At 41.3% G+C, this 27,813-nt stretch overlaps 1 protein-coding gene across 12 annotated transcripts; it reads right to left on the bottom strand.

Annotated features, from left to right (window-relative positions):
• Window positions 1-19: 19 nt before the first annotated feature.
• LOC118369859 (WASH complex subunit 2C-like) lies at window positions 20-24,211 on the bottom strand. Of its 12 annotated transcripts, none has more exons than XM_035754616.2 (28): window positions 23,835-24,211; window positions 23,247-23,390; window positions 22,789-22,953; window positions 22,228-22,305; window positions 21,952-22,122; window positions 21,546-21,639; window positions 21,311-21,372; window positions 20,727-20,819; window positions 20,369-20,471; window positions 14,877-15,010; window positions 14,602-14,656; window positions 14,309-14,362; window positions 13,625-13,804; window positions 12,544-12,683; window positions 11,086-11,184; window positions 9,569-9,661; window positions 9,374-9,475; window positions 8,362-8,513; window positions 8,097-8,220; window positions 6,209-6,445; window positions 5,837-6,016; window positions 5,613-5,744; window positions 5,306-5,440; window positions 5,138-5,221; window positions 3,618-3,773; window positions 2,821-3,495; window positions 980-1,108; window positions 20-766 (listed from the first exon to the last, which is right to left on the bottom strand). In XM_035754616.2, exons 1-28 carry the CDS (start codon window positions 23,892-23,894, stop codon window positions 740-742), a joined length of 3,858 nt encoding a protein of 1,285 aa, XP_035610509.1. In that variant the 5' UTR covers window positions 23,895-24,211; the 3' UTR covers window positions 20-739. The 12 variants fall into 12 exon arrangements, with proteins under 12 accessions (XP_035610509.1, XP_035610501.1, XP_035610498.1 ...); XM_035754608.2 differs by having other exon boundaries at window positions 946-1,108; window positions 20,727-20,816; window positions 23,835-24,210; XM_035754605.2 differs by having other exon boundaries at window positions 946-1,108; window positions 23,835-24,209.
• Window positions 24,212-27,813: the final 3,602 nt, after the last annotated feature.

Genomic DNA, 27,813 nt, shown 5'->3' with positions numbered 1-27,813 from the left:
ACTTAGCACACATTTTAAATTTAGCAAAATATAATTGAATTCTTTAAAAAAATAATCTATTGTTATTTATCACAGGCAAAGTTAACAAATGTAACAATTCCATATTAATTGAAAAACAAAAACAATGATTTCATAACGGTGATATGGCACAGCCCGATGGTGACATGTAATCTCAGAATGGCAATGTTAAACCACATACCCAGAACTCAACTACATGTATAAATCATTGACTATTTCTTTATTAGCAGCTGGCCTAATGATGGCAAAGCCCTGCTACCATGGACATTAAATAAAGGCAAATAGTTACAATTCAATCAATCAGAGATGGGTTTAAATTTCCATCCGAGGTTATGCCGATCGATGGATTGCTTTATAGAAATAGTCTCAACATAGAAATAGTCTCTATAAGAACAGTGTTAATATCTCCAACCCCTTTTTCAGTCCTCCAAAACAACAACGTTTTCTGCACAATTGTACAGTTAGTGACAGCATCCCAAATGGCACCCTATTCCCCACATAGTGCACACCCTATGAGCCCTGGTCAAAAGTAATGAACCATCTAGTGAATACGGTGCCATTTGGGACACAGAGTTAGTTAATCAGGAACAGTCCACGGTTCAGTTCCCACCCAGAGCATCGAGAGGGTCATCGAAGATGTTGCCCAAGCCGTCCGTTGCACTGGTGTCCTGGGAGGGAGGGCTTTTCCTGAACTTGGATGGAGGCTGCTTGGCCATTGGCTTCACAGTGCAGGGAGAGAAGACATCATCTGTACAGAGAGAGCATGTCCAGTAGATGTTTCAGTTCAACCTGGTGGCAATGGCATTGTAAGAATGTGTGTGTAAGTATACCCATGTCTGTCGTAAATTTCAACGTGCATGTTGAAAGTTATTGAGGAACAACAAACAATGCAAGATATTCTGAAATATGTGCTCTGCAAACACCCACCCATATCATCATGAAATATGGATTTAGTCTCCACCTTCTTGAACTTCTTCTCTTTTGGTTTTGAAGTGGCCGTCAAATCAGCAAAGATGTCAACTTTGTCGTCAAACAGGCTGGAATCCAGAGATTTGTCTTTGTGAGCTTTGGGGGTCGTCTCCCCTTCATCCTGGACAACAGAATAAGACACATTCAGAAAAAAAAGCAGACACACTTTCCAAGGAATACATGGATTTCCCTCCACCTACTGTTCCAGAGATCGTGACTCTTGGATAAACTGAGGCATAAAACATTAAGAACACCTGCTCTTTCCATGACATACTAACCAGGTGAAAACTATGATCCCTTATTGATGTCACTTGTTAAATCCACTTCAATCAGTGTAGATGAAGGGGAGGAGACGGGTTAAAGAAGGATTTTTAAGCCTTGAGACAATAGAGACATGGATTGTGTATGTGTGCTATTCAGAGGGTGAATGGGTAAGACAAAACATTTAAGTGCCTTTGAACGTGGTATGCTAGTAAATTCCAGGCACACCAGTTCTTGTCAAGAACTGCAACGCTACTGTCTTTACAGTCAACAGTTTCCCATGTGTCTCAAGAATGGTCCACTACCCAAAGGACATCCAGCCAACTTGACCTAACCGTGGGAAGCGCATGTCGACTAAACATTTAAAAAGAAGATGGAAAACTTGCTATAGGATGAAAAATACCTGAGTTTCAGCACAGACACCACCGATTAGTGCTGGCTGACCGAATGCTACCCAGCAATAAAAAAATACTTGCGAATCAAAGTATCGATATAATACCGTTTTCATAACAATCGGAAATCGGTCATTTTGGACGCCGATTTTGTAAACATTTTTTTTTTTTTACACCTTTATTTAATCTTTATTTAACTAGGCAAGTCAGTTAAGAACACATTCTTATTTTCAATGACGGTTAACTACCTTGTTCAGGGGCAGAATGACAGAATTTTACCTTGTCAGCTCAGGGATTCAATGTTAACTAGTCCAACGCTCTAACCACCTGCCTCACGAGGATCCCGCCTGTTCCGCGAATGCAGTAAGAAGCTGGTGTAATGATGTGATGTGAAATGGCTAGCTAGTTAGCGGGGTACACGCTAATAGCGTTTCAAACGTCACTCGTTCTGAGACTTGGAGTAGTTGTTCCCCTTGCTCTGCATGGGTAACGCTGCGTCGAGGGTGGCTGTTGTCATTGAGTTCCTGGTTCGAGCCCAGGTAGGAGCGAGGAGAGGGATGGAAGCTATACTGTTACACTGGCAATACTAAAGTGCCTATAAGAATATCCAATAGTCAAAGGTATATGAAATACAAATGGTAGAGAGCAAAATAGACCTATAATAACTACAACCTAAAACGTCTTACCTGAGAATATTGAAGACTCATGTTAAAAGGAACCACCAGCTTTCAAATGTTCTCATGTACTGAGCAAGGAACTTAAAAATGTTAGCTTTCTTAAATAGCACATATTGCACTTCTAATTTCTTCTCCAACACTTTGTTTTTGCATTATTTAAACCAAATTGAACATGTTTCATTATTTATTTGAGGCTAAATTGATTTTATTGATGTATTATATTAAGTTAAATAAGTGTTCATTCAGTATTGTTGCAATTGTCATTATTACGAATACATTTAATACATTTAAAAAAAATTGTCCGATTAATCGGTATCGGTGTTGAAAAATCATAATCGGTTGACCTCTAAACTGTATCGATATTTCCTCCAACTAGTACGATGAAAAATAAAACTAACATTTCAATGATTGTAAGATATTGTAAATTCCTGGCTGCACAATAAATAAAAAATACAGACAAATTGATTGTTCAAATGACTGACAATATTGATCATGACCAATACCTGGAAGAGGTCCTGTTTGGGTGTAGGGTTGCTCCCTGCAGTAATTCTAGTAGTGGGAGTAGAACTATTTCCCAGCACAAAGATATCCTCTTCATCCTCCTCCTCCAGGAAGGTCTTCGCCGACCTCGGCTTGACCTTCTGGAACAAGTCACCCATGGGGTCGTCAAAGACGGACGGAGGGGTCGCTTCTTTCTCTTCCTTCGGCGTCAACTCACCCTCCGTAGTCTTTGTGGCGAGTTTGGGGACTGGGGCTAGGACAGGGACAGACCCAAACCGGTCAGCCTCGTCGGGAGAGGGCAGCACCTTCACCTTGCTTCCCATAGAAAAGTCTCTCTTTAGAGGGGTGTTGGACACCGGTAGTGTTAGAACTGATGGTGTGACAGAGACATAAGTGAGCGGCGGTTGGGAGGGTAAGGAGGCAGGTAAGAAGGAGGGTAAGCCAGTGGTTGGGGCTTGGTTGGGTAGACTAGGCCGGGGCAGGGTTAAGTTAGATAGTGCAAGGCTAGGCTCGATTGGGTTAAGTAGTGCCAAACTGGGCTGGGTTGGATGAGGTAGGGTTGGGCTGTGTCCGGCCGGGTCCTCTCCCTGGTTTTTCTGGTCCACGGAGCTCTGTGCTGACATCTGCCGTGCTGCCCTGGTCTGGGGCCTGCGGCGGATGGAGCCTTTAGCTCGACCCTACAGGAAGAGAAGACGCATGAAGTCATAACAGGGGCTGATTAAGGAAGGTACAAGGTTTAGCTTTAGGTGTGCTTTGTTTCCCCTACACCACTGTGCCTGACCTCTGACCCTTAACCAACCTTGTTGGCACACTGTAGCACAGACACCTGGACAGGGCGGTCGAAGCTAAGCCCTCCGTTGCTGAGGGACTGGGTCCATGCTGGACTGGGGCTGAGGCCTGAGGAGCTGGGGCTCAGGCCTAGTAGGAGGGCATCAGGGTTGATCACCAGGTTGGTCTGAGAGTGGGGAGGAGGAACACACTTGTTCATCAACTAAAGTCCTTTATAAGAGAGTGTTTATAGCACAGTGAGGTTGTCACATTATAGAATTGGATTTACAAGTAATTTTGTTCATGCAGTTCCTCATGATCATCAGAACAAAGTGGTAGACAGAGGAAAGAGAGAGCCCAAGAATAAAGCAAAAATGTAGACATAGGAATGACATCTATTCATGCAATTTCAGGAAGAAGAAAGGCTGAGCAATCGCTTTCAGTCTGATGGTAAAAAACCAAAACATTATGCGAATCAATCTGACAGTCACGCTGTCGCAGTTTAGCTTTTATACCAGCAGTGGAAAAGACGACATGATTCATGTCAAAGGCTGAGGTTCAAAGATGTCTGGCAGAGAACACATGTTGGACGAATAAACTCTCACTCAGAAAGAATAAAGATAGAGTAAAACATTGAGTGATTTAAAAGAAGAGGTTGTTTACTTGGAGTTTTCCTATCCATGACAAAGGCTCTTTAGATTTTACAGGGCTTCTGTGCAGTTGAACAACATAGATCAGGTAAAAAGCTCCAATGCAGCTGTTTCTCAATATGTCTCAAGTCTCAATATCAAATCATTTATTGGTAACAATTAAATAACTTATTTTTGACCATTTTAATTGAAAAACAAGGAACAAAAAGTGTCTTAGCGAAGAGCAATTTTTCAACAAAGAATTTTGCCAAGACTGTCAGTGCTCCGAGTGTGGAGGGGATAACTAGCTGTTATTGGCAGAGAGGTGTGGAACTCTTTCTCATTGGTCTATTAACTAATTTACCGCCTGGCGATGTCTTCACACCAAAACAGGCTGACATTTCAGGCAGTCTTTTCAAACAGCTCAACACTGAAAGGGCGTTATCATTTTCACAATGTTATGCCAAACGCAGTGTGGAAATATATCTAAAACATAGGAAAAATCACATTTTTGACCTTTAAGTAATCTTGACACAGACAGGAATACCTCAAAGAAATGTAACAGCCTGGATAACATTCCCTTGAAATATACCACAGTGTAACAAGTCTCAACTGAGAGGAGAGAGCATTACTGTCTGTAGATATCCTTCAAATTCTGAAACACTTCAATCATAAACACATTGGCAATCACAGACTGCAGAGCACTAAGGCTGCATTTACACAGGCAGCCCAAATCTGATCCTTAAAATGTTTTTTTTAAATTTTTTTATGTCTTTTCACCAATCAGATCAGCTCTGAAAAAAATCGAGTGTGAAAAGATATGATGCGATTGATCAAAATACCAATTAGTTGAAAAACAAATATTAGAATTGGGTTGCCTTTGTAAACCAGCCTTTGTAAGACTTTGTTTCATCAGCCTTACCTCACTCCCTGTGACTGGTTCTGTGACAGAAGGTTGTGGGGATGGCTCGTCTTTAACGGGTTTACTGGGCTTCGCCGATACTTTCTGAGGTCAAATGAAAGACAAGGACTGAGGGTGAAGTCATGAGTAAATTAATCAAGTTGTTAATGTATTGATTGAATAGGATACCGGCCGAAGAGCTTTGGGATTGACAGAGCTGAAGAGGTCATCTTCATCCTCATCACTAAAAGGTGTTGGGGCTGCCGACCTCACTGAGCTGGGCCTGGACTTCACTGAGCTACTAGCATTACTGGGCCTGAACCTCTGAGACAGGAACACAGCACTTTATCACAAGTACAAGTAATTTATCACTAAAAGTAATAGCAGGTAGTACGCGTCAATGTGCATCCACCCTGGTCCTGGTGAGTGCAGGCTTTTGCTCTCGCCCAACACTAACACCTTTCCCATCTCACCGAGTGCGGTCCCTAGAACTCACCACAAACTTGTCAGGCGTGGCGAAGATGTCAACGTCGGGGTGGTTGTCTCTCTGCTGAGTGTGACTGAAGAGCAGTTCCTCATCCTGGAACACCCCGGTACTGCTCTTGGTATGAGGACGCTCCTCTGCAGGCTAACGCACAGACATAGGATTTACACACATATACAGACAGACGCACGCACACAGGAATTGTAAGTAGTATGAATAAACAAACCGAGACAAACCTTTAGTGTGTTTATGGTAGCTGTTTTGCTAGGTATGTAGATAGGGTCAGTCCAGTCAGCACCCTCCTCATCATCAAACAGACTGACGGTGTTGTTCTTTTTGGACCCCTTTTCCATGGGGGGCGGGCCCTCAGACAGAAAGTCATCACCATCCGTCTCGTCCAATGGGCTCTTAGTCTGCTTGTTAAGTGACAGGAAGATATAAAGAGAGTCTGAGTATAGCACCTTACACTTAGGAGCAGGGCTCCATCTCAATTCACCTTTCCTCTCTCCTTACCTCAATCTCAACCATACTGGAAGAGAATGTCCAAGGTCCGTCCTAGATTTGAGCTTAGGGGGAACTTCTACCCTCAGCCTTATGTAGCGTCTCACCTTGGCTGCTCCCAGTCGGTCTCCCAGCACGTTGATCCCTCCAAACAGACTGACGGCCCCTACTGGCTTCTTCTTACTCTCACTGCACTCTAATAGAGAGGACAGGGGCTGTACCTCAGGACCCTTCGCTGCCCTCTCCTCTGCACGCCTCTTCTCCACTGGGGGAGGAGGTGCCGTCACATCCTCAGGTTTATCTGTGTGGACCCGTGAGGGGCCTGGGGAGGCCACAGCAGCAGCCTAGAGAACAGGGCAAGGGCACAGGAGACAAGGGTATGAACTAAGGGGTGAATGACAAGTTGTTTAAAATTCAATAATACATACATATCACTGCAGGGATGTTACCACACATACATTTCCATGAAGAGTACAACACAAACATGAATTAAAAAAATAGTACTTTACCAAAGAAAGTATGAATAAAAACATTTATTCTATATTTTAATTGTTTGGAATAATAATAGAAAGTAATCAGAACCCTAGACTTATTCCACATTTTGTTAAGTAACAGCCGTATTCTAAAATGTATTACATTGAGAGGATTTTCCTCATCAATCTACACAATATCCCATAATGACAAAGCAAAAACGTTAAGAAAAAAAAAAACTGAAAAATGACATGTACAGAAGTATTCAGACCCTAAGTACTTTGTAAAAACACCTTTGGCAGCGATTACAGCCTTGCGTCTTCTGGGGTATGACGCTACAAGTTCGGCACACCTGTATTTGGGGAGTTTCTCCCATTCTTCTCTGCAGATCCTCTCAAGCTCTGTCAGGTTGGATGGGGAGCGTTGCTGCACAGCTATTTCCAGGTCTCTCCAGAGAAGTTCAATTGGGTTCAAATCCGGGCTCTGGCTGGGCCACTCAAGGACAATCAGAGACTTGTCCTGAAGACACTTCTGCATTGTCTTGGCTGTGTGCTTTGGGTGGTTGTCCTATTGGAAGGAGAACCATCTCACCAGTCTGAGGTCCTTAGCGATATGGAGCGTGTTTTCATGAAGGATCTCTGTGCTTTTTTCCGTTCATCTTTCCCTTGATCCTGACTAGTCTCCCAGTCTGTCGCTGAAAAACATCCACACAGCATGATGCTGCCACCACCATGTTTCACAGTAGGCATGGTACCAGGTTTCCTCCAGACTTGACGCTTGGCATTCAGGCCAAAGAGTTCAATCTTGGTTTCATCAGACAAGATAATCTTGTTTCTCATTGTCTGAGAGTCTTTAGATGTCTTTTGGCAAACTCCAAGCGGGCTGTCATATTCCTTTTACTGAGGTGTGGCTTCAGTCTGGCCACTCTACCATAAAGGCTTGATTGGTAGAGTGCTGCAGATGGTTGTCCTTCTGGAAGGTGCTCCTATTTCCAGAGGTACTCTGGAGCTCTGTCAGTGTGGTGAGTGTCTTTCCAAATCATCTCCAATCAATTGAACTCCAATCAAGTTGCAGACACATCTCAAGGATGATCAATGAAACAGGATGCACCTGAGCTCAATTTCAAGACTCATAGTAAAGGGTCTGAATACTTAAGTAAATGAGGTATTTCTGATTATTTTTATATAAATTATAAAATTATTAAAACAAAACATTTCTAAAAACCTGTTATCACTTTCTCATCTAGGGGTATTGTGTGTAGATTGATTATGGTTTTTATTGACTTAATTCATTTTAGAATAAGGCTGTAACATAACAAAATGTGGAAAAGGGGAAGGGGTCTGAACACTTTGCGAATGCACGGTATTACTGAATTCCATTGTTGCCTCGAAGGCTTTTCATCTTTATGTTATTATTCATGTCAGTGGCTACTTCCCAAAATGGCAACCTATTCCCTATATAGTGCACTATATAGGGAACAGGGTGCCATTTATGACACAGACAGAATCTGTAACCCAGGCTTACTTTAGGGTCAGCTAGAGTAGAGCTGTTGTTGATGGCAGGTTTGAAGACGAAGAGGGATCCCTTATCTTCACCATCCTCAGTCTCATCTTCAAACAGGAGAGACGCTCTCTGTGGCTTCTTCGAACTGCATCAACACAGACATTTACACCCATCAAACCACCACCAAGACCCTAACTAGAGATAGTGATTTCACTTCTTTTTTTAAAATTCTAACGCAACACCTTTTTTAGCACAGTGTCTCTTTTGTTGGGGATATAAAGTTTACCTAAACTCCTTGGTAGCAGCAAAGAGATCGTCATCATCGAACAGGCTGTCGAAAGGATCTGCTTTGACACTGGGTAGACGATAAGGGTTGCTATCACTGGACTTCATCCCTCCAGTCTTTCCTGCACTATGCTTGGAGCTCATCCAATGGTCCTGATACAGACAGAATACAAAGGGTTAAATAGATAGCATGTGTTGAAGTATTAGCGACAACCTTCACTATCAAGCCCGGTTCAAAATCTACCCCTTGCCCCCTACCCGTCTGGTGTTTGCAGATTTGTAGGAATAGGATGGTTGTAAGATATATCTGAAGCTGTGCTGATTGGATGGAGTTGCCATCACCATATTGGCTATGGGAAATTCCACAGTTAGAGTGATGCAGAAACTCAGATCTTACACTTTAAAATATATGTCAAACAAAAACCAATGATTGAAAAGTTACGCAAACCATACAACCCTAAGCCCAAGGACTGTTCTTCAAGTAAATGTGTTTTTGTAAAATGTTCTGTGGAAACTGCTAAAAGTAGTCTTTGTGCATAGAGTTGTATGGTTTATAAAAATAAATATTTACACTACTGGTCAAAAGTTTTAGAACACCTACTATGCCAAGAGTGTGCAAAGCTGCCAAGGCAAAGGGTGGCTACTTTGAAGAATCTTAAATATGAAATATAGTTTGATTTGTTGAACACTTTTTTTGGTCACTACACAATTCCATGTGTTATTTCATAGTTTATGTCTTCACTATTATTCTACAATGTAGAAAATAGTAAAAAATAAAGAAATAGCCTTGAATGAGTAGGTGTTGTAAAACCTTTGACCGGTAGTGTATATATATATATACTTGTTTTACAGAAATTATCACTCAGATAATGTGCAATTGCCCACACACCTGTCCAGTTATTTCAGATCTGTTAATACAAAAATGGGTAGTGGCTACAGAAGGAGGCATTCTTTTCTGAAAGGCTGATGCTACATAAACTTCAGTTCAATAAGGTTCCGTTCCCTCCCATTACCTCGTCATCACTGAAGACGGCACGAGAGACAGGTTTCTTGACTTGTGGTGTGGCATCTTCAGTTTGGCTTGATTTAGACTTCTTCGCAGACACAAACAGATCCTGCATAATGAAAGAAAGTGGTTAGATATGAAGAGGAAGGTACCAATTCATTATATTTTATGGGCCGATATCAGTCATAGCTCATTTTCTCACCTCATCCTCCTCGTCAACAAATATGGACAGAAGAGCTTTGCTCTGAAGTGTCGGTTCAAGCTTGGACTGACTCTTAGGGATGGTTGGACATATCTGTAGAAAGACAGGGACAGAAAGTTGAGGTAAAATCTGTGAAACAAAGTGTGCTCCATGATCACCCTGAAAAATCTACAGGGTTCATACAGTGGCAAGTCAAATTCAAGGACTTAAGTACTTTTTCAATCACTAATATTTATTTTCAAGGACCATCAATCTGTAACTGTTCATATTATGTCATTGTTTCTAGACGCCACCAGATGGCAGTAAATTGAGGAACCCAATGAAGGGAGGGAAAAAGTAGTTTCATCACTACCTTACAAGTTCTACTCAATAATACATTGTTTCACTACATACATGAGTGGTATGTCAGTACTGATGAGGTTCTAATTTGAGTTGTGATGAGCAGAGTTGTGACATGCCTACTGGTGAACACACATTACTACACAACTCCAGCTTAATGACTGTGCTTTTATTCTGCATTTGGGAATCTATTACTTAATAGCTACGAAAAGCGTCTCGTTTCCGACTGGCAGCTTCAGTGTCGCCGGCCGGGAAAAGGGTGGGCTGTGTGAGGAAGACGGCACCTTAACAGCCACCAGAAGGGCAGGAGCACAGCCGTCACGCGATAAAGCGGAATATCGCGAGCACCCCGTGAATGAGGCGATGGGCAAAAAAGCTCTGGAGGAAGTTGCAGAGAAAGTCACAAATGTAGAACTGGCACCAGCGCAGGATGCAGCGTTGTCATGCCCCCTTCATGTGGCTCTTCAGGGGCGATTCACCCATGCTCGCAATGTCAAAGTCTGATGCAGTTTTTTGCACCTTACATGGTGTGGGTTGGTTGGTTCCACTGATGTAGTGGTAAAAAGGTGGGTAAACTAAACAAAAATATAAAATGCAACATGTAAAGTGTTGTTCTCATGTTGAAATAAAAAAAAATAAAAAAATAATAATAAAAAAAAAAAATCCCAGAAATGTTCCATATGGACAAAAGGCAGGATCGAATTTTACCGGCAATTTTGGGGTGGCAGGGTAGCCTAGTGGTTAGAGCGTTGGACTAGTAACTGAAAGGTTGCAAGTTCGAATCCCTGAGCTGACAAGGTACAAATCTGTCGTTCTGCCCCTGAACAGGCACTTAACCCACTGTTCCTAGGCCGTCATTGAAAATAAGAATTTGTTCTTCACTGACTTGCCTAGTAAAATAAAGGTAAAATAAAAAGGTATCAATGTGATGTTTGAGGAAACAAAACTCAGTAGTCTGCCTGGAAAATAATTTGCAAGACCAATAGAATTTTCATGTTGACATATTTTATCATTATCTGTTCTCATCTAATTCAACTACATTCAAGTAATGGACCCTTACTTGAGAATAAGTGTTGAAAAGAAGCACACCTGTGAGTGAGTGAGTTAGAGAGAAAGAGAGAAAAAGAGAAAGAGATATTGCATATAGAGATGATGGATGGATAAAAGAGGATTCCCACCTCCTCTGACTCTTCACTGGTGGAGGGCCGTTGCTTCTTTAGTGTCTCAGTCAGCAGGGTCTTGGTAACAGGACCAAACATGGAGACATCTGCTGGCATCTAAACACAACCAACAACCTCAACCATCATCCTCATCACTGAAACCAACAACCATCATCAGTGCAACATGTAATCATGATACCCAAGTCCACTAAATCAATGATCATGATCACGTATCCCACTTAATATGTAGGGTGTTCACCCATAAAAGTATTAATTAATTCAAGGTTTATACAAATATGTCCATTCAACAGAGAATTGCATCAGAAAAACAGTAGTCTCACCCCCATGTCGCTACCATAGATGGTTTAAAAGTTAGACAATTTACTCTGAGAATTTAGCATGTTTACAGTGAATGGAATGTCATCACAGGCATGATCAACGTGGCCATTGCTCCATAGAACTCTGCTCCGCAGCAGAACATCACTAACAGGCCTCCCGAGCGGCACAGCGGTCTAAAGCACTGCTTCGAAGTGCTAGTGCATACAGATCCGGGTTTGATCCCGGGCTGTGACACAGCCGGCTACGACCAGGAGACCCATGAGGCGTCCGCCGTCGTCCGGGATGTCCTTGTCCCATCCCGCTCTAGTGACTCCTTGTGGCAGGCCGGGCATATGCACGCTGACTTTGGTCGCCAGTTGTACGGCATTTCCTCTGACACATTGGTGCAGCTGGCTTCCAGGTTAAGGGAGCAGTGTGTCAAGAAGCAGTGCGGCTTGGCAGGTTGTGTTTCGGAAGATGCATGGCTCTTGACCTTGGCCTCTCACGAGTCCGTACGAGAGTTGCAGCGATAGGACAATTGGATACCATGAAATTGTGGAGAAAAAGAGGTAAAAAGTCAACTAGTGGCTGCAGGTCAAACGAGTTGAGAAAAAAATGGGCTTTTTCTAAATGAAATCTGCAGTATAAAAACAAAATAGGGACTAAATATGTATTTATTTACAAAGCTAACCTTCCTCCATGAAGACAATATGTTCATGTTTTCGTTGTGTATTTCTGAATCTTTCCCTTTAAAATCGGCATAGAAATGGCACCTCTCAACGTAGATTGGTATCAAGTTGATTTTGATTGGTCTAACCTGCAAAAACACCTCCAAATGGTATCTCCCAATGCTAAATATGGAAGAGATAGACCCAAGAGCAGCGCAGTCAAAACTAGCAACGGTCACAACAAACGAACATTCTTATCTAATCAACAACGTCAAGTATAAGTATACTGAAGTTAAATTGCAGAGAACAATGTAATGATTCATTGTGTGTGATTTATAATGACATGGGACAAAGAAAACAACGTTTTGACACAACTTTCATAGCATCCTCTTGAATTGCCCCATTTTTCTCTACATTCTAAGGTAGTGAGCGGAGTCCCTATGATACAGTATAGGTAAAAACAATGCTCTGTACACGTGTGTATATTCACCTGTTCTTCCTCCTCCACCACCTCCCTCCTGCTCTGTAGAGGGGGCAGAACACCGGAGCTCTCACTGAAGATGTCACCATCCTCATCACCTCCTCCAAACAGATCCACTGTCTTCTTCTGCTTGGATTCCTCCTGTCCAGCTGAACACAGGTAACAACACATTATGAGTGCTTGTGCTAAAGACAGTTATAGTGTGGCAAGATCTAAGATGTGAAACTTACTGCATGAATAAAAATAAGGTGAACACTTGATTCACATACCTAACTGATGTATTGGCGTGATGTCAAAGTAAGATTTTCACTGATATTTTACATTTACATTACATTTACATTTAAGTCATTTAGCAGACGCTCTTATCCAGAGCGACTTACAAATTGGTGCATTCACCTTATGACATCCAGTGGAACAGCCACTTTACAATAGTGCATCTAAATCTTTTAAGGGGGGGGAAGGATTACTTTATCCTATCCTAGGTATTCCTTAAAGAGGTGGGGTTTCAGGTGTCTCCGGAAGGTGGTGATTGACTCCGCTGTCCTGGCGGTGAGGGAGTTTGTTCCACCATTGGGGGCCAGAGCAGCGAACAGTTTTGACTGGGCTGAGCGGGAACTGTACTTCCTCAGTGGTGGGAGGCGAGCAGGCCAGAGGTGGATGAACGCAGTGCCCTTGTTTGGGTGTAGGGCCTGATCAGAGCCTGGAGGTACTGAGGTGCCGTTCCCCTCACAGCTCCGTAGGCAAGCACCATGGTCTTGTAGCGGATGCGAGCTTCAACTGGAAGCCAGTGGAGAGAGCGGAGGAGCGGGGTGACGTGAGAGAACTTGGGAAGGTTGAACACCAGACGGGCTGCGGCGTTCTGGATGAGTTGTAGGGGTTTAATGGCACAGGCAGGGAGCCCAGCCAACAGCGAGTTGCAGTAATCCAGACGGGAGATGACAAGTGCCTGGATTAGGACCTGCGCCGCTTCCTGTGTGAGGCAGGGTCGTACTCTGCGGATGTTGTAGAGCATTTTACGATCATTGATCTCAAGATGGGATCTCGCCCACCATGCTAGCGAGAGAGAGAGGTTACGGTTTGATTGACTTACCAGAGCTGGATTTATTTAGGCTTTCGCCGGTGAAGAAGTGATCCTCCTCATCGTCAAACAGCCCCCCTAAAGCGGTCTTTCTAGGGGCTGATGTCTGAGTCTTGATGGGTTTGGCTGGACTGCCGTTCTCTCTACCCTCCACTGAGTCAGAGTCATTAGGTGTGCCAAACAGGCTGTTCTCTATGGGGAAAGAAGAGGACAGGATAGACTCGTCAAATAAAATCTGGAGAGGATAAAATTGTCAATACCATCACAGAATTGTCAACATAGTACAGTAGACTGTCTGTGGTCATGTATTGTAATATTATTTAGTATGACTAATAAATCCATTTCAGAAAGGCAGAACGGTATCTTCAGAGGCATTATGTTCACAAGCCACAGAAAACTGTCTATCATTTGAGTAACACTGTTATTACGGTTTAATCTTTGAAAGGCCTTGGTTGTCCTTAGGACATGTTTCTATGCGCCCGAATGGCGCAGCGGTCTAAGACAATGCATCTCAGTGCAAGTCCCTGGTTCGAATCCAGGCCGCATCACATCCTGGCTTGATTGGGAGTCCCATAGGGCGGCGTACAGCGTCGTCCAGGTTTGGCCGGTGCAGGCAGTCATTGTAAATAAGATTTTGTTCTTAACTCACTTGCCTAGTTAAATAAAGGTTAAATAAATACATACAAATTGTATTACCTGGGAAAATTGGCACAGCCCCTGAAGGAATCTTCTTAGCAGGCTTGACAGGTTCTGGCAGGAACAAAGGTCAAATTAATAAGGTAACCCACGACAAATAAATTATAAACAGTGACCACAGCCATTACACAAAAGAAACAACATTCTCAATTCACTTAGAAGAAAACATCCTGAAAAGGAAAGCAACCATCTAAACTTGCAGAACAAAAAGAAATGTTGATTGCAAAACATCTAGTGTGTCCTAATGAAAACATCCTTGGTGTTTCAACAGATAGTTGTATGGCTATTATTACCTGTGGTCTTCTTCTCTGCTACAGGCTGTTTAGGTGGATCAGAGAACAGATCCCCCTGGACAACAAACATCATATTATCAGGGTCGCTATGGTTTCAGACAAAACTCATTTAATGTACTCTTCAGGAGCTTTTAAAAGGCTGTAAATTGATTTTGTTTTCTTTGAACGGTTCACTTATTGATTTCTATCCATCATATTATGTGAAACAACAATGGGTAAGTAACATGTAAAAAGTAATACATGGAAGCGACAAAATGGCGTTCATGTGAGCCGACCTCATCATCAAACAGTCCTCTCCCTCGACTGAAGTGACCCCCTTTTCCTCCAAACGGAGAGAAGTCCTCGTCCTCCATCTTGGATGGCCCCAATAACTCCTCGCTGTCATCTTCATCAGCTACAACACAAACAGCTGTCAACAACAAGTCAAAACAAATACTGGTAAACACTGCAATGTCATGACTGCTTGTCAAATGACATTAATTCAGTCACTTTGGAGCGAGACCAACTCCACTAATGCTCTTCTGACTGAAGTGTTATGAATTAACAGTTAGCTTAGCAGGTACAATATAATTGGATACATAGTGTGAGAGATTAGGTGCTTGTACACAATGCGCAGTAAAGAAAACTCTTTTAGATGAGTGCACTGCTGTCCTACCCAGTGGCCTCTCAGCCTTGGGCTCTTTCTTTGCTTTACTGTTCTTCTTACAGGATTCAGAGAAGTGACACGGGGAAGGAAACATGAGCATGCAGAAAGAACAATGACATGTAGTGAAACATGCACATGCAGAAAGAACAATGACATGTAGTGAAACATGAGCATGCAGACAGAACAATGACACGTAGTGAAACATGCACATGCAGACAGAACAATGACATGTAGTGAAACATGAGCATGCAGACAGAACAATGACATGTAGTGAAACATGCACATGCAGACAGAACAATGACATGTAGTGAAACATGAGCATGCAGAAAGAACAATGACATGTAGTGAAACATGAGCATGCAGAAAGAACAATGACATGTATTGAAACATGCACATGCAGAAAGAACAATGACATGTAGTGAAACATGCACATGCAGAAAGAACAATGACATGTAGTGAAACATGAGCATGCAGAAAGAACAATGACATGTAGTGAAACATGCACATGGAGACAGAACAATGACATGTAGTGAAACATGAGCATGCAGAAAGAACAATGACATGTAGTGAAACATGCACATGGAGACAGAACAATGACATGTAGTGAAACATGCACATGGAGACAGAACAATGACATGTAGTGAAACATGCACATGCAGAAAGAACAATGACATGTAGTGAAACATGCACATGCAGACAGAACAATGACATGTAGTGAAACATGCACATGCAGACAGAACAATGACATGTAGTGAAACATGAGCATGCAGAAAGAACAATGACATGTAGTGAAACATGCACATGCAGAAAGAACAATGACATGTAGTGAAACATGCAGACAGAACAATGACATGTAGTGAAACATGCACATGCAGAAAGAACAATGACATGTAGTGAAACATGAGCATGCAGAAAGAACAATGACATGTAGTGAAACATGCACATGCAGAAAGAACAATGACATGTAGTGAAACATGCAGACAGAACAATGACATGTAGTGAAACATGCACATGCAGAAAGAACAATGACATGTAGTGAAACATGAGCATGCAGAAAGAACAATGACATGTAGTGAAACATGAGCATGCAGAAAGAACAATGACATGTAGTGAAACATGCACATGCAGACAGAACAATGACATGTAGTGAAACATGCACATGCAGAAAGAACAATGACATGTAGTGAAACATGCACATGCAGACAGAACAATGACATGTAGTGAAACATGCACATGCAGAAAGAATAATGACATGTAGTGAAACATGCAGACAGAACAATGACATGTAGTGAAACATGCACATGGAGACAGAACAATGACATGTAGTGAAACATGCACATGCAGACAGAACAATGACATGTAGTGAAACATGAGCATGCAGAAAGAACAATGACATGTAGTGAAACATGAGCATGCAGAAAGAACAATGACATGTAGTGAAACATGCACATGCAGAAAGAACAATGACATGTAGTGAAACACGCAGACAGAACAATGACATGTAGTGAAACATGCACATGCAGAAAGAATAATGACATGTAGTGAAACATGCACATGCAGACAGAACAATGACATGTAGTGAAACATGAGCATGCAGAAAGAACAATGACATGTAGTGAAACATGAGCATGCAGAAAGAACAATGACATGTAGTGAAACATGAGCATGCAGAAAGAACAATGACATGTAGTGAAACATGCACATGCAGACAGAACAATGACATGTAGTGAAACATGCACATGCAGACAGAACAATGACATGTAGTGAAACATGCACATGCAGACAGAACAATGACATGTAGTGAAACATGCACATGCAGACAGAACAATGACATGTAGTGAAACATGCACATGCAGAAAGAATAATGACATGTAGTGAAACATGCACATGCAGACAGAACAATGACACGTAGTGAAACATGCACATGCAGAAAGAACAATGACATGTAGTGAAACATGAGCATGCAGAAAGAACAATGACATGTAGTGAAACATGCACATGCAGAAAGAACAATGACATGTAGTGAAACATGCATACAGAACAATGACATGTAGTGAAACATGAGCATGCAGAAAGAACAATGACATGTAGTGAAACATGCACATGGAGACAGAACAATGACATGTAGTGAAACATGCACATGCAGACAGAACAATGACATGTAGTGAAACATGAGCATGCAGAAAGAACAATGACATGTAGTGAAACATGCACATGCAGACAGAACAATGACATGTAGTGAAACATGAGCATGCAGAAAGAACAATGACATGTAGTGAAACATGCAGACAGAACAATGACATGTAGTGAAACATGCACATGCAGACAGAACAATGACATGTAGTGAAACATGCACATGCAGACAGAACAATGACATGTAGTGAAACATGCACATGCAGAAAGAACAATGACATGTAGTGAAACATGAGCATGCAGAAAGAACAATGACATGTAGTGAAACATGCACATGCAGAAAGAACAATGACATGTAGTGAAACATGCACATGCAGAAAGAACAATGACATGTAGTGAAACATGCAGACAGAACAATGACATGTAGTGAAACATGCACATGCAGAAAGAAGAATGACAAGTAGTGAAACATGAGCATGCAGAAAGAACAATGACATGTAGTGAAACATGAGCATGCAGAAAGAACAATGACATGTAGTGAAACATGCACATGCAGACAGAACAATGACATGTAGTGAAACATGCACATGCAGAAAGAACAATGACATGTAGTGAAACATGCACATGCAGACAGAACAATGACATGTAGTGAAACATGCACATGCAGAAAGAATAATGACATGTAGTGAAACATGCAGACAGAACAATGACATGTAGTGAAACATGCACATGCAGAAAGAACAATGACATGTAGTGAAACATGAGCATGCAGAAAGAACAATGACATGTAGTGAAACATGCACATGCAGAAAGAACAATGACATGTAGTGAAACATGAGCATGCAGAAAGAACAATGACATGTAGTGAAACATGAGCATGCAGAAAGAACAATGACATGTAGTGAAACATGAGCATGCAGAAAGAACAATGACATGTAGTGAAACATGAGCATGCAGAAAGAACAATGACATGTAGTGAAACATGCATGCATGCAGACAGAAGACAATGACATGTAGTGAAACATGCACATGCAGAAAGAACAATGACATGTAGTGAAACATGCACATGCAGACAGAACAATGACATGTAGTGAAACATGCACATGCAGACAGAACAATGACACGTAGTGAAACATGCACATGCAGACAGAACAATGACATGTAGTGAAACATGCACATGCAGACAGAACAATGACATGTAGTGAAACATGAGCATGCAGACAGAACAATGACATGTAGTGAAACATGCACATGCAGACAGAACAATGACATGTAGTGAAACATGAGCATGCAGAAAGAACAATGACATGTAGTGAAACATGAGCATGCAGAAAGAACAATGACATGTAGTGAAACATGAGCATGCAGAAAGAACAATGACATGTAGTGAAACATGCACATGCAGACAGAACAATGACATGTAGTGAAACATGCACATGCAGAAAGAATAATGACATGTAGTGAAACATGCACATGCAGACAGAACAATGACACGTAGTGAAACATGAGCATGCAGAAAGAACAATGACATGTAGTGAAACATGAGCATGCAGAAAGAACACTGACATATAGTGAAACATGTGCTGGTGTAATTTGCCAACATTATTTGCATTATGAAATCACATGTAGTATGGCCTACATCATGTGCAAATGTACCAACTGAAAACACATCTTGGAACGTGTATGGAGCAAATAGTGGCCATAATAATAAAAAGAGAGGACAGATACATGAATTTAGGTAGATTGTTATTGAGTGAAGTGTATGATGATTAGTCTGGGTGCCAGACTGTGTTCTGCACAGTCATATGGCATATCAAGATGTTATCCTATATTTTAAGCCTGAATTGAGAATTACAGTGGCCAGAAAAAAGTATGTGAACCCTTCGGAATTACCTGGATTTCTGCATACATTGGTCATCAAATTTGATCAAATCTTCATCTAAGTCACAACAGACAAACATAGTGTGCTTAAACTAATAAGAAAGGAGAAAAAAAGGCACAGCACACCAACATCAAAACCTCACCCATCTGTAAAGTATTGTGGAAGGAGCATCATGGTTTGGGGCTGCTTTGCTGACTCAGGCCTGGACTGCTTGCCATCATTGACGGAAAAAGGAATTCAAGTTTATCAAGACATTCTGCAGGAGAATGTTAGGCTGTCTGCCAATTGAAGCTCAACAGGACAACGACCCAAAACGCAATTCAATCTTCAACAGAAGAAAATACGCCTTCTGGAGTGGCCCAGTCAGAGTACTGACCTCACCCCGATTGAGATGCTGTGGCATGACCTCAAGAGCGGTTCACAAACATCCCCAAGAATATTGCTTAAATGAAAGCGTTTTGTAAAGAGGAATGGTCCTAAATTCCTCCTGATCGTTGTGGAGGTCTGATCCGCAACTACAGAAAACGTTTGTTTGAGGTTACTGCTGCCAAAGGAGGGTCAACCAGTTATTAAATCCAAGGGTTCACATACTTTTTCCAGCCTGCACTGTGAGTGTTTACACAGTGTGTTCAATAAAGACATGAACATGTATCATTGTTTGAGTGTTATTAGTTTAAGCAGACTGTGTTTGTATATTGTTGTGACCTAGATGAAGATCAGATCAAATTTTTTGACCAATTTATGCAGAAATCCAGGTATTTCCAAAGGGTTCACATCCCTTTTCTTGCCACTGTAGATAAAAAAGGCAAGCAATTGTCTGAGGATGGTACTGGACCATCTGACATAAGAAGAAAGGATATTTTGATGAAAAGGCTTTAAATAAAAAGGGTAAAAATCCAGGCATGTCACATTACTGCAAAAGACACAGGGCCATACGATCATAAGTTAGCTAAAGCAGAAACACACTGGTACCCAGGCTAGCATATGAGCTCATACAGTTAACCTTCATAGAAACCATGATATGTTTAACATAAACCAAAACATGGTGGAGGTGATAATGGACGTGCTGAATAGTTTGTAATTCAGGTCATATCAACCCAACATACATGTGCGATCTCCCTCTGGCTTGCTGATAGGTTCCCCTTTGATTCTGGCGGCCAGCTCATCAGCAAAGGATGATGGTCTTGGGTTCTGAATGTGACACAAAGACTTCCGTAAAAGAGAGGTGGAATAGAACATCAATATTCATGTAAGGGGACATGCAATTATCTACAACAAATATTTCACATTTATGTGTACATTCAATAGCGGAGACATGACACAATCATTATGCTCCCTCAAGTCATAAAACAGATGTATTAGCAATGTTGTCTTAGCTGGATAAAGGCTACTTATATTTAATAAATTATCTGTCCATCATATTATTAGTACCAGTCTCCACCAGCAAACCATAATCAAACATACCTTTCTGTCATCATCATCATCATCATCATCTTCGTCCGATTCTCCGAATATGTCTGAATCTCCCTCCTCGTCATCACTCAGCATAGACAACTTCTGAAGGGGAAATCATTCAATGTCATCCATGAGGTTGCAAATAAAATCACAATCCTCACTAAGGTGTATTCATTACCATCATCGCCATAAACAGCAGCATGCTTATGGCCAGTGTCTAGAGTGTAGGTAGGATTCAATCAATCACAATTTTCTGTTGTGTTTCATCATTGATTAAATTGGCAAATACCTCAATCATCCCTTGTCAGAATTGTGCACACAGCGATACAATCCTGTACGTTTGTTATTGTTATCACAGAGATATCAACTAACTGAGTTTGATCCTCAACCCTGACAGTCACAGTGAAATTGACCTTCACCTTCTTCTTAATGGTGCCTGGCCCCTCATTCTGCTCAAAGTCATTGTCTGACTGCTGTTCACATAACTGTATTATCCCTGTGGTGTTTATCTAAATCAAATTGTCAGTATTCTCAACTTATTTTGAGGATAATAATAATGCCAACTTCACACTTCTGGATGAAAAAAGACTTACGTTAGCATCTTTGCCATCTTCGCTCACAATGACGGTGTCGCGATCACTGTCGACTGACATTTCTGTGAAGTAAAGAATGACATCAGTTTCACTTTCTCTCTGAGAAACACGGCTAATGTTAGACGAGAAACACTATGCTTGGAAGAGTGTTGAACACGAACAATATAAACACATGCCAAGAATACACACACTTTCATTCAGTAGAAAGAGTACATGAAGAACAGAGGTGATCTACCTTCACTGGAGAGGTCTCCCAGTCCAACGTCTTCTTGCCCCATAAAGAGCTGAGAGCCAATCAGATATGGTAAAGGCCTGTCCACATACAGGTCCTTCAAACAGAGAGAGGTGGGTTAGAGAAGGAAAGAAGGGGAGGAAGCGGTCAGAGAAAACGTGATTGGTCAATACGGGCAGAATCATTCAAATCAAATGTTAGTCAACAAAAAATAAAAGTGTACATCAGTTGTCAAAGTGCTTAACCTGTCCTACACCCCAAATACAAATCAAAAACAGTGGCATGGAAACATTGGCCATCCTCCCTAGACTAGACTGGGCAGGTACTAATCCTAACGTGATATCTGGAGGCGTGAATAACTTGAATTCTCTCTCTAATCCTGTATGTTTCCAGATGATTCCAAACTCACCTTGGGCTCCAGTATGGGCTCCACTCTGTCTGTGGCCTCCTCGTCCTCCGAGTCAGAGTTTCCTGCCTTGATGTCTAGCTGCTCAAATGCAGAGTCCAGCACCATCAGACCGTAGTTCACTGCTTCCTGGACCTTAGGAATCAGCTGGGCTTCCTTCTGCTCACGAGTCTTCTAATGCGGGGTAATTTAATTTAACTATCCCCGGGGAGGAACTCGCGTTGTCACAGTGCTATACATGCTACAGCACATCAAGGAAGGAGTAGGTAGATTATTTACCTGCTCAGGCAGTCTCTCTAAGGCCTCAGGCTTTGGCACCGCCTCCTCCACCTCCTCATCATCATCATCATACACTCTCTGATGAGGTCAACAGACTCAAATATCAATAACACATCCCACAATCAATACAAGAAGAATGAGTTAGAATCTATCAATGTAACACAGCACCTTGTGATAGTGAACAAAAAGAGGCAGCACCATGAGCAAGCAGATCATTAAACACAAGAGTCATCAGTTCCTCATAGTTCTGTACCGTGTAGCACGATTAATCTTTTCTTCATTTTGTTAAAAGCTTGTGAAGTTTCAAAATATCTGGGAAATGTAAAATACGGCACAACCATCCTCTAAAGAAGAGGGGCACAAAGCTCAACAGAGGAACAAGACATTGGTCGTGTTCTTTTGGGCACACTGTAGTAAAACAAATTTGAAGAAAAAGAAAGTACATCTGGATTACTTATTAGACAAGTCAAGGACAGGTAGTCCTTCCCCTGTTTCAGTCCGTTGTCTTGCATTAAAATGCTCTAATGAAGACGACCATTGTATTTCCAGTCCACAACGTACGTTTTCAATGAATTGTGTGTTGGAGAGCATGAGGAAGTCGTTGAAGACTGTGTGCATGCAACAGTCTGTGGCCTTGGTGTCTCTGATCAGTCCATCCAGCTGCTTCTCTATCTCATGAGTCTTTGACAGCATCCTCTGGGAGAATTCTTGCAGGAAAAGGAAGAGCTGTGGAGGAGGGGATACCAACAACTGTTTAATCTTCATCTATTCGACAGTGTATCTGATTGTTCAGTAGCGGACGTTGTCTTTGCCACAGCGAAAAGGATAGTTAATCTGTTGCATTGCTGTTTACAACGCTATGTGAATGCTCTACCCATAACATGTAGAGTTAGAGGCTGAGAGCCTGCCTGCCAGTCTGTTTCTGCTTCAGCCACCAGATGATACACTGTTAAATGCATTAGAAACAGCTGGGTATTCAGAAACTGAATAATAACTTGGAGATAATAACCAAAGCATACTCCTGAGTCTGCAGCCAGGGACCAGTTGGCACTGGTCTGTCGCATCTCTTCCAAGGTCCAGAGTCTCTCCCACACCTGGCCATCCTTCCCTGTGTGATTGCTCTTGCTGGGGACATTTGCCATGCCAACCAGCAACCCGCTCATCTGAAACAATATTGAAGGATTTATTCAGTGTGAATAACCTGGAGAAAACATTTCATACGAGAGTTCAGCATGGACAATAACAATTTAAAAGTGATCTACTGTTTAGTGCAAACTGAACGCCATCCATTATCTGATTTGTCAAAAATAAACCCAAATTATATCATTTAGGTAACACAGGCATGGGGTTGGCAAATGCCAGCCAGATTAGCTAGCTAGTTTGGTACCCTAGTTAGCAAGCAAACTAGTTTTCGAACATTGTAGATGCAATGCTTCATTGGGAAGTCGCAAACTTTAGCTAAATGTCATTTGGAATGTTAGCTAGGTATAGGACATTAGTTAGTTGAATAAATGTTGATGCACTGCCAGAGACTGGCTGGCTAGCTAGGCAATGATTCATTGAGAGCATACTCTCGCACTTTAAGGGATATTTTTTACTAAACTCACCTTAGTAACTGTTGTAAAAACTGTTGTCCACGTTAGTGAAATATGAGCCCCAAAAGTCATAAAAAGAAACTCGATTATGCTAAACTCAGCCGTTCCTCATTGAGCTTCTGACAGGTCGGCCATATTCTGGCTGGAGGCAATCAGCTGACGGCAGTCACCTGACTCAATGCAACGTTACCACATCAAATTGGCAATAGTAATCAATACATAACAGGTCTTTGTTTGTATGGTATGTAATGTGTATGTTGAATGCATTGTCATGTTATTGAATTGCATGCAGTTTTCCTTAGCTGGAATTATATATTTATTTACTCTAGGCCTCGTCTTATCTTTTGAGAAACACTGCAGTTCATTCATTTTTGTGGACTTTCTACCTCTGACGTCACCCCATTGAAGTTGACGATTCAAACGGTCCAAGGTTAAGGTTAGATAAGGGTTACGGGTAAGGGTAGGGGTTTGTGTAGAGACGTCCCAATGATAACGTCTCAAGGTTAAATAAAAGTTAAATTAAATAAAAAATAACATTGGGTTGTCACTAGTTATCACAGCCACAATGTCGAAATTGGCTATATGGTTCAAATGTATGAATTAAAAAATGAGATTTTTGGCTAGGCATTTTTATTTATTTATTTCCCCTTTATTTAACCAGGTAGGCTAGTTGAGAACAAGTTCTCATTTGCAACTGCGACCTGGCCAAGATAAAGCAACGTAGTTCGACACAACTGATCGAAGAGTGGTACTCAGTGATGTGTTACATTAGCCCCAAACATAATGCTATATATTCAGAACATAAAGTTCTGAACATAAAGTGAATTTCTTTGCCAAATTTTTGGAATTTTACTTTAGTGCCTTATTTTATTTAACCTTTATTTAACCAGGAAGGGCTCATTGAGATTTGACATCGCTTTTTCAATAGCGTCTTGGCCAAGATAGGCAGCACAAAGTCATTACACAATCACAGACAGACAACATGCAAAACTACAAGTAATCGAGTAAAAACAATAGAATTTACAAGAGTATAACAAAATCATAAAACAGCAAATTAAAAACATTGATAGGTCAGGGAATCAGTCTCAAAATCCTTCATCGGTGATTTAAAAACACCAATGGGGACAAGTTCTTCCAGTTGAAAAGTATTTTGTAAGGCGTTCCAAGACGATGGCGCAGAGTACATAAAAGCCCTTTTACCAAATTCAGTTGGGACATTTGGAACAGTTAGCAGGGTAAATTCCAGCAAACAGAGAGAGTACCCACCACATTTCTGAACAGTAAAAATGGCCAAAAATAATGGTAGTTAACCCAAAATGGCTTTGTAAATAAAAATATACCAGTGACAGCCTACGAGTGACTAGAGAAGGCCAGCCAACCCCAGTATACAAAGTGCAGTGGTGCTTAAGGGTTTTGCCGTTTCAAATAAATCTCAAAGCGCCATGGTAAAGGGTGTCAATTGATCTCAAACACTGAGCGGAAGCATTCATATATAAAATATCCCCAGTCGAGTTAAGGCATAAATGTAGCTGATAATAGCCTCCTTCTGGCTTCAAAAGAAAAACAGGTCTTATTCCTAAAATAAAATCCCAACTTCCGTTTATTTTCTTTTGTAAGTTGTTGAATATGCAATTTAAAAGAGAATTTTAACTTCTAAAAATTCCAAGATATTTATATGAGGTTACATTCTCAATCTCATTTCCCTGACAGGTTGTAATAGGAGAAAAGTTCAGAGATCTATTTCTTGCTTTAGAAAACCACATTAGTTTAGTTTTGTCAGTATTGAGGATAAGCTTCAACTGACACAAGGTATGTTGAACAGTATAAAAAGCAGTTTGCAAGTTCTGGAAAGCTTTTGCAAGAGACGAGGCACAACAATAAATAACATTATCATCAGCATAAAAGTGAAGTTGTGCATTTTGCACATTTTTGTCTTAATTATTTATATAAATAGTGAATAAGAGGGGACCAAGTACAGAGCCCTGGGGCACACCATTACAGACAGACAATTTAACAGACATGAGCCCATCAAATTGAGTGCACGTAGTTCTATCAGACAGATAGTTAGCAAACCATGCAACTGCATGCTCCAAAAGACCTACAGTCGACAATCTCTGCCTCAGTATAGCATGATCAACTGTATCAAAAGCCTTAGAGAGATCAATAAAAAGTGAGACACAGTGCTGTTTTTTGTCAAGGGCTTCAGTGATATAATTTACAACCTTCATGGCTGCTGTAATTGTGCTATGCTTCTTCCTGAAGCCTTATTGGCAGATTGCTAAAATAGAGTTAGTATATAAAACATATTTTATTGCAAAAAGGGTGCATGTTTTGGAATACTGTTATTCCGTACAGACTTCCTTCTTTTTACTCTGTCTTTTAGATTAGTATTGTGGAGTAACTGCAATGTTGTTGATCCATCCTCAGTTTTCTCCTATCACAGCCATTAAAAAAGGATCTGACCCTTTTTTTCCAATTTTCGCCTAAAATGACATGACTCAAAATGACCCAAATCTAACTGCCTGTAGCTCAGAACATGAAGCAAGGATATGCACATTCTTGATACCATTTGAAAGGAAACACTTTGAAGTTTGTGGAAATGTGAAGTTATGTAGGAGAATATGACACATTTAATCTGGTAAAAGACAATACAAAGAAAAAACACGTGTTTTTTAAAACCATAATCTTTGAAATGCAAGAGAAAGGCCATAATGTATTATTCCAGCCCAGGCGCACATTTAGATTTTGGCCACTAGATGGCAGCAGGGTATGTTCAAAGGTTTAGACTGATCCAATGAAACATTGCATATTTGTTCAAAATGTTGTATCAAAATCACCCAAATGTGCCTAATTTGTTTATTAATACATTTTCAAGTTCATAATAGTGCACTCTTATCAAACAATAGCATGTTATTCTTTCTTATTTATTGACTCAAGAGATATCATTTCTAAAAACATAATTCCACTTTGACATTATTGTCACGCCTACTCGTGCTCCCCGCTCCAGCGCTCGATGTCGCCGATCTACTAACCACCTGTCACGTTTGTTGTAAGGAAGAGACCAAGGTGCAGCGTTGTACGCTAACCCTAACCCTACATTCTTTATTTAAGAATGAACACTGAACAAACTAACAAAATAACAAAACGAACCGTGACGAACCGTGACGCTAATATGAGTAGTGCAGACAGGCAACTAAACACAAACAAAAAAGGGCAAATGGCCACCTAAATATAATCCCCAATCAGAAACAACGATAAAGAGCTGCGTCTGATTGGGAACCATATCAGGCCACCATAGACATATAACCTAGACCTACAAAAACCCCTAGACAATACAAAAACGACCATACCCACCCTCATCACACCCTGATCTAACCAAAATATAAAGAAAACAGAGATATTAAAGGTCAGAGTGTGACATCACCGGTCCTTACAATCATCATTACGCACACCTGCTCCCCATCGTTACGCACACCGGGACCTCATTATCACCTTGATTACTCTACCTTTATTTAGCCCTCAGTAGCCTCAGTCATCAAGCAGTATTGGTTTTGTTCACGTTCTGTACACTTCTCCTGTTTTGTTTATCTTCATGATTCTCATTATTAAACTCACCTGCATCCTGACTCCCAGCGTATACGTCACAATTATGGGAGTTTGTGTCGAGATCAGAGACCCAAAATCTCAATTTAATGTGGAAAAAGTACTTGCTTTTATTTTTTTGTGGTATCCGATTGGTAGTTACAGTCTTGTCTCATCACTGTAAATCCCGTACGGACTCGGGAGAGGCGAAGGTCGAGAGCCATGAGTCCTCCGAAACACAACCCAACCAAGCCAAGCCACATTGCATCTTGACACAATGCCCACTTAGACCAGAAGCCAGCCGCACCAATATGAGATAGAACAAGGTCATCCCTTCCGGCCAAACCCTCCACTAACCCGGACGATGCTGGGACAGAGCCTGAACTCGAACCCAGAATCTCTAGTGGGA

Source organism: Oncorhynchus keta, chromosome 36, assembly GCF_023373465.1.
Source record: "Oncorhynchus keta strain PuntledgeMale-10-30-2019 chromosome 36, Oket_V2, whole genome shotgun sequence".
In the NCBI taxonomy this organism is placed as follows: domain Eukaryota; kingdom Metazoa; phylum Chordata; class Actinopteri; order Salmoniformes; family Salmonidae; genus Oncorhynchus; species Oncorhynchus keta.
Note: the sequence above shows the minus strand (reverse complement) of the source record. Positions and strands in the feature narration are given on the sequence as shown.

Coding starts and splice junctions, on each gene's coding strand:
- LOC118369859 (XM_035754605.2), bottom strand. CDS start 23,894: ATGACTTTTGGGGCTCATATTTCACTAACGTGGACAACAGTTTTTACA. Junction 3,774..5,137: donor AACCAGTCACAGGGAGTGAG/GTAAGGCTGATG, acceptor CCCCACTCTCAG/ACCAACCTGGTGATCAACCC. Junction 767..945: donor CATATTTCATGATGATATGG/GTGGGTGTTTGC, acceptor CTCTCTGTACAG/ATGATGTCTTCTCTCCCTGC.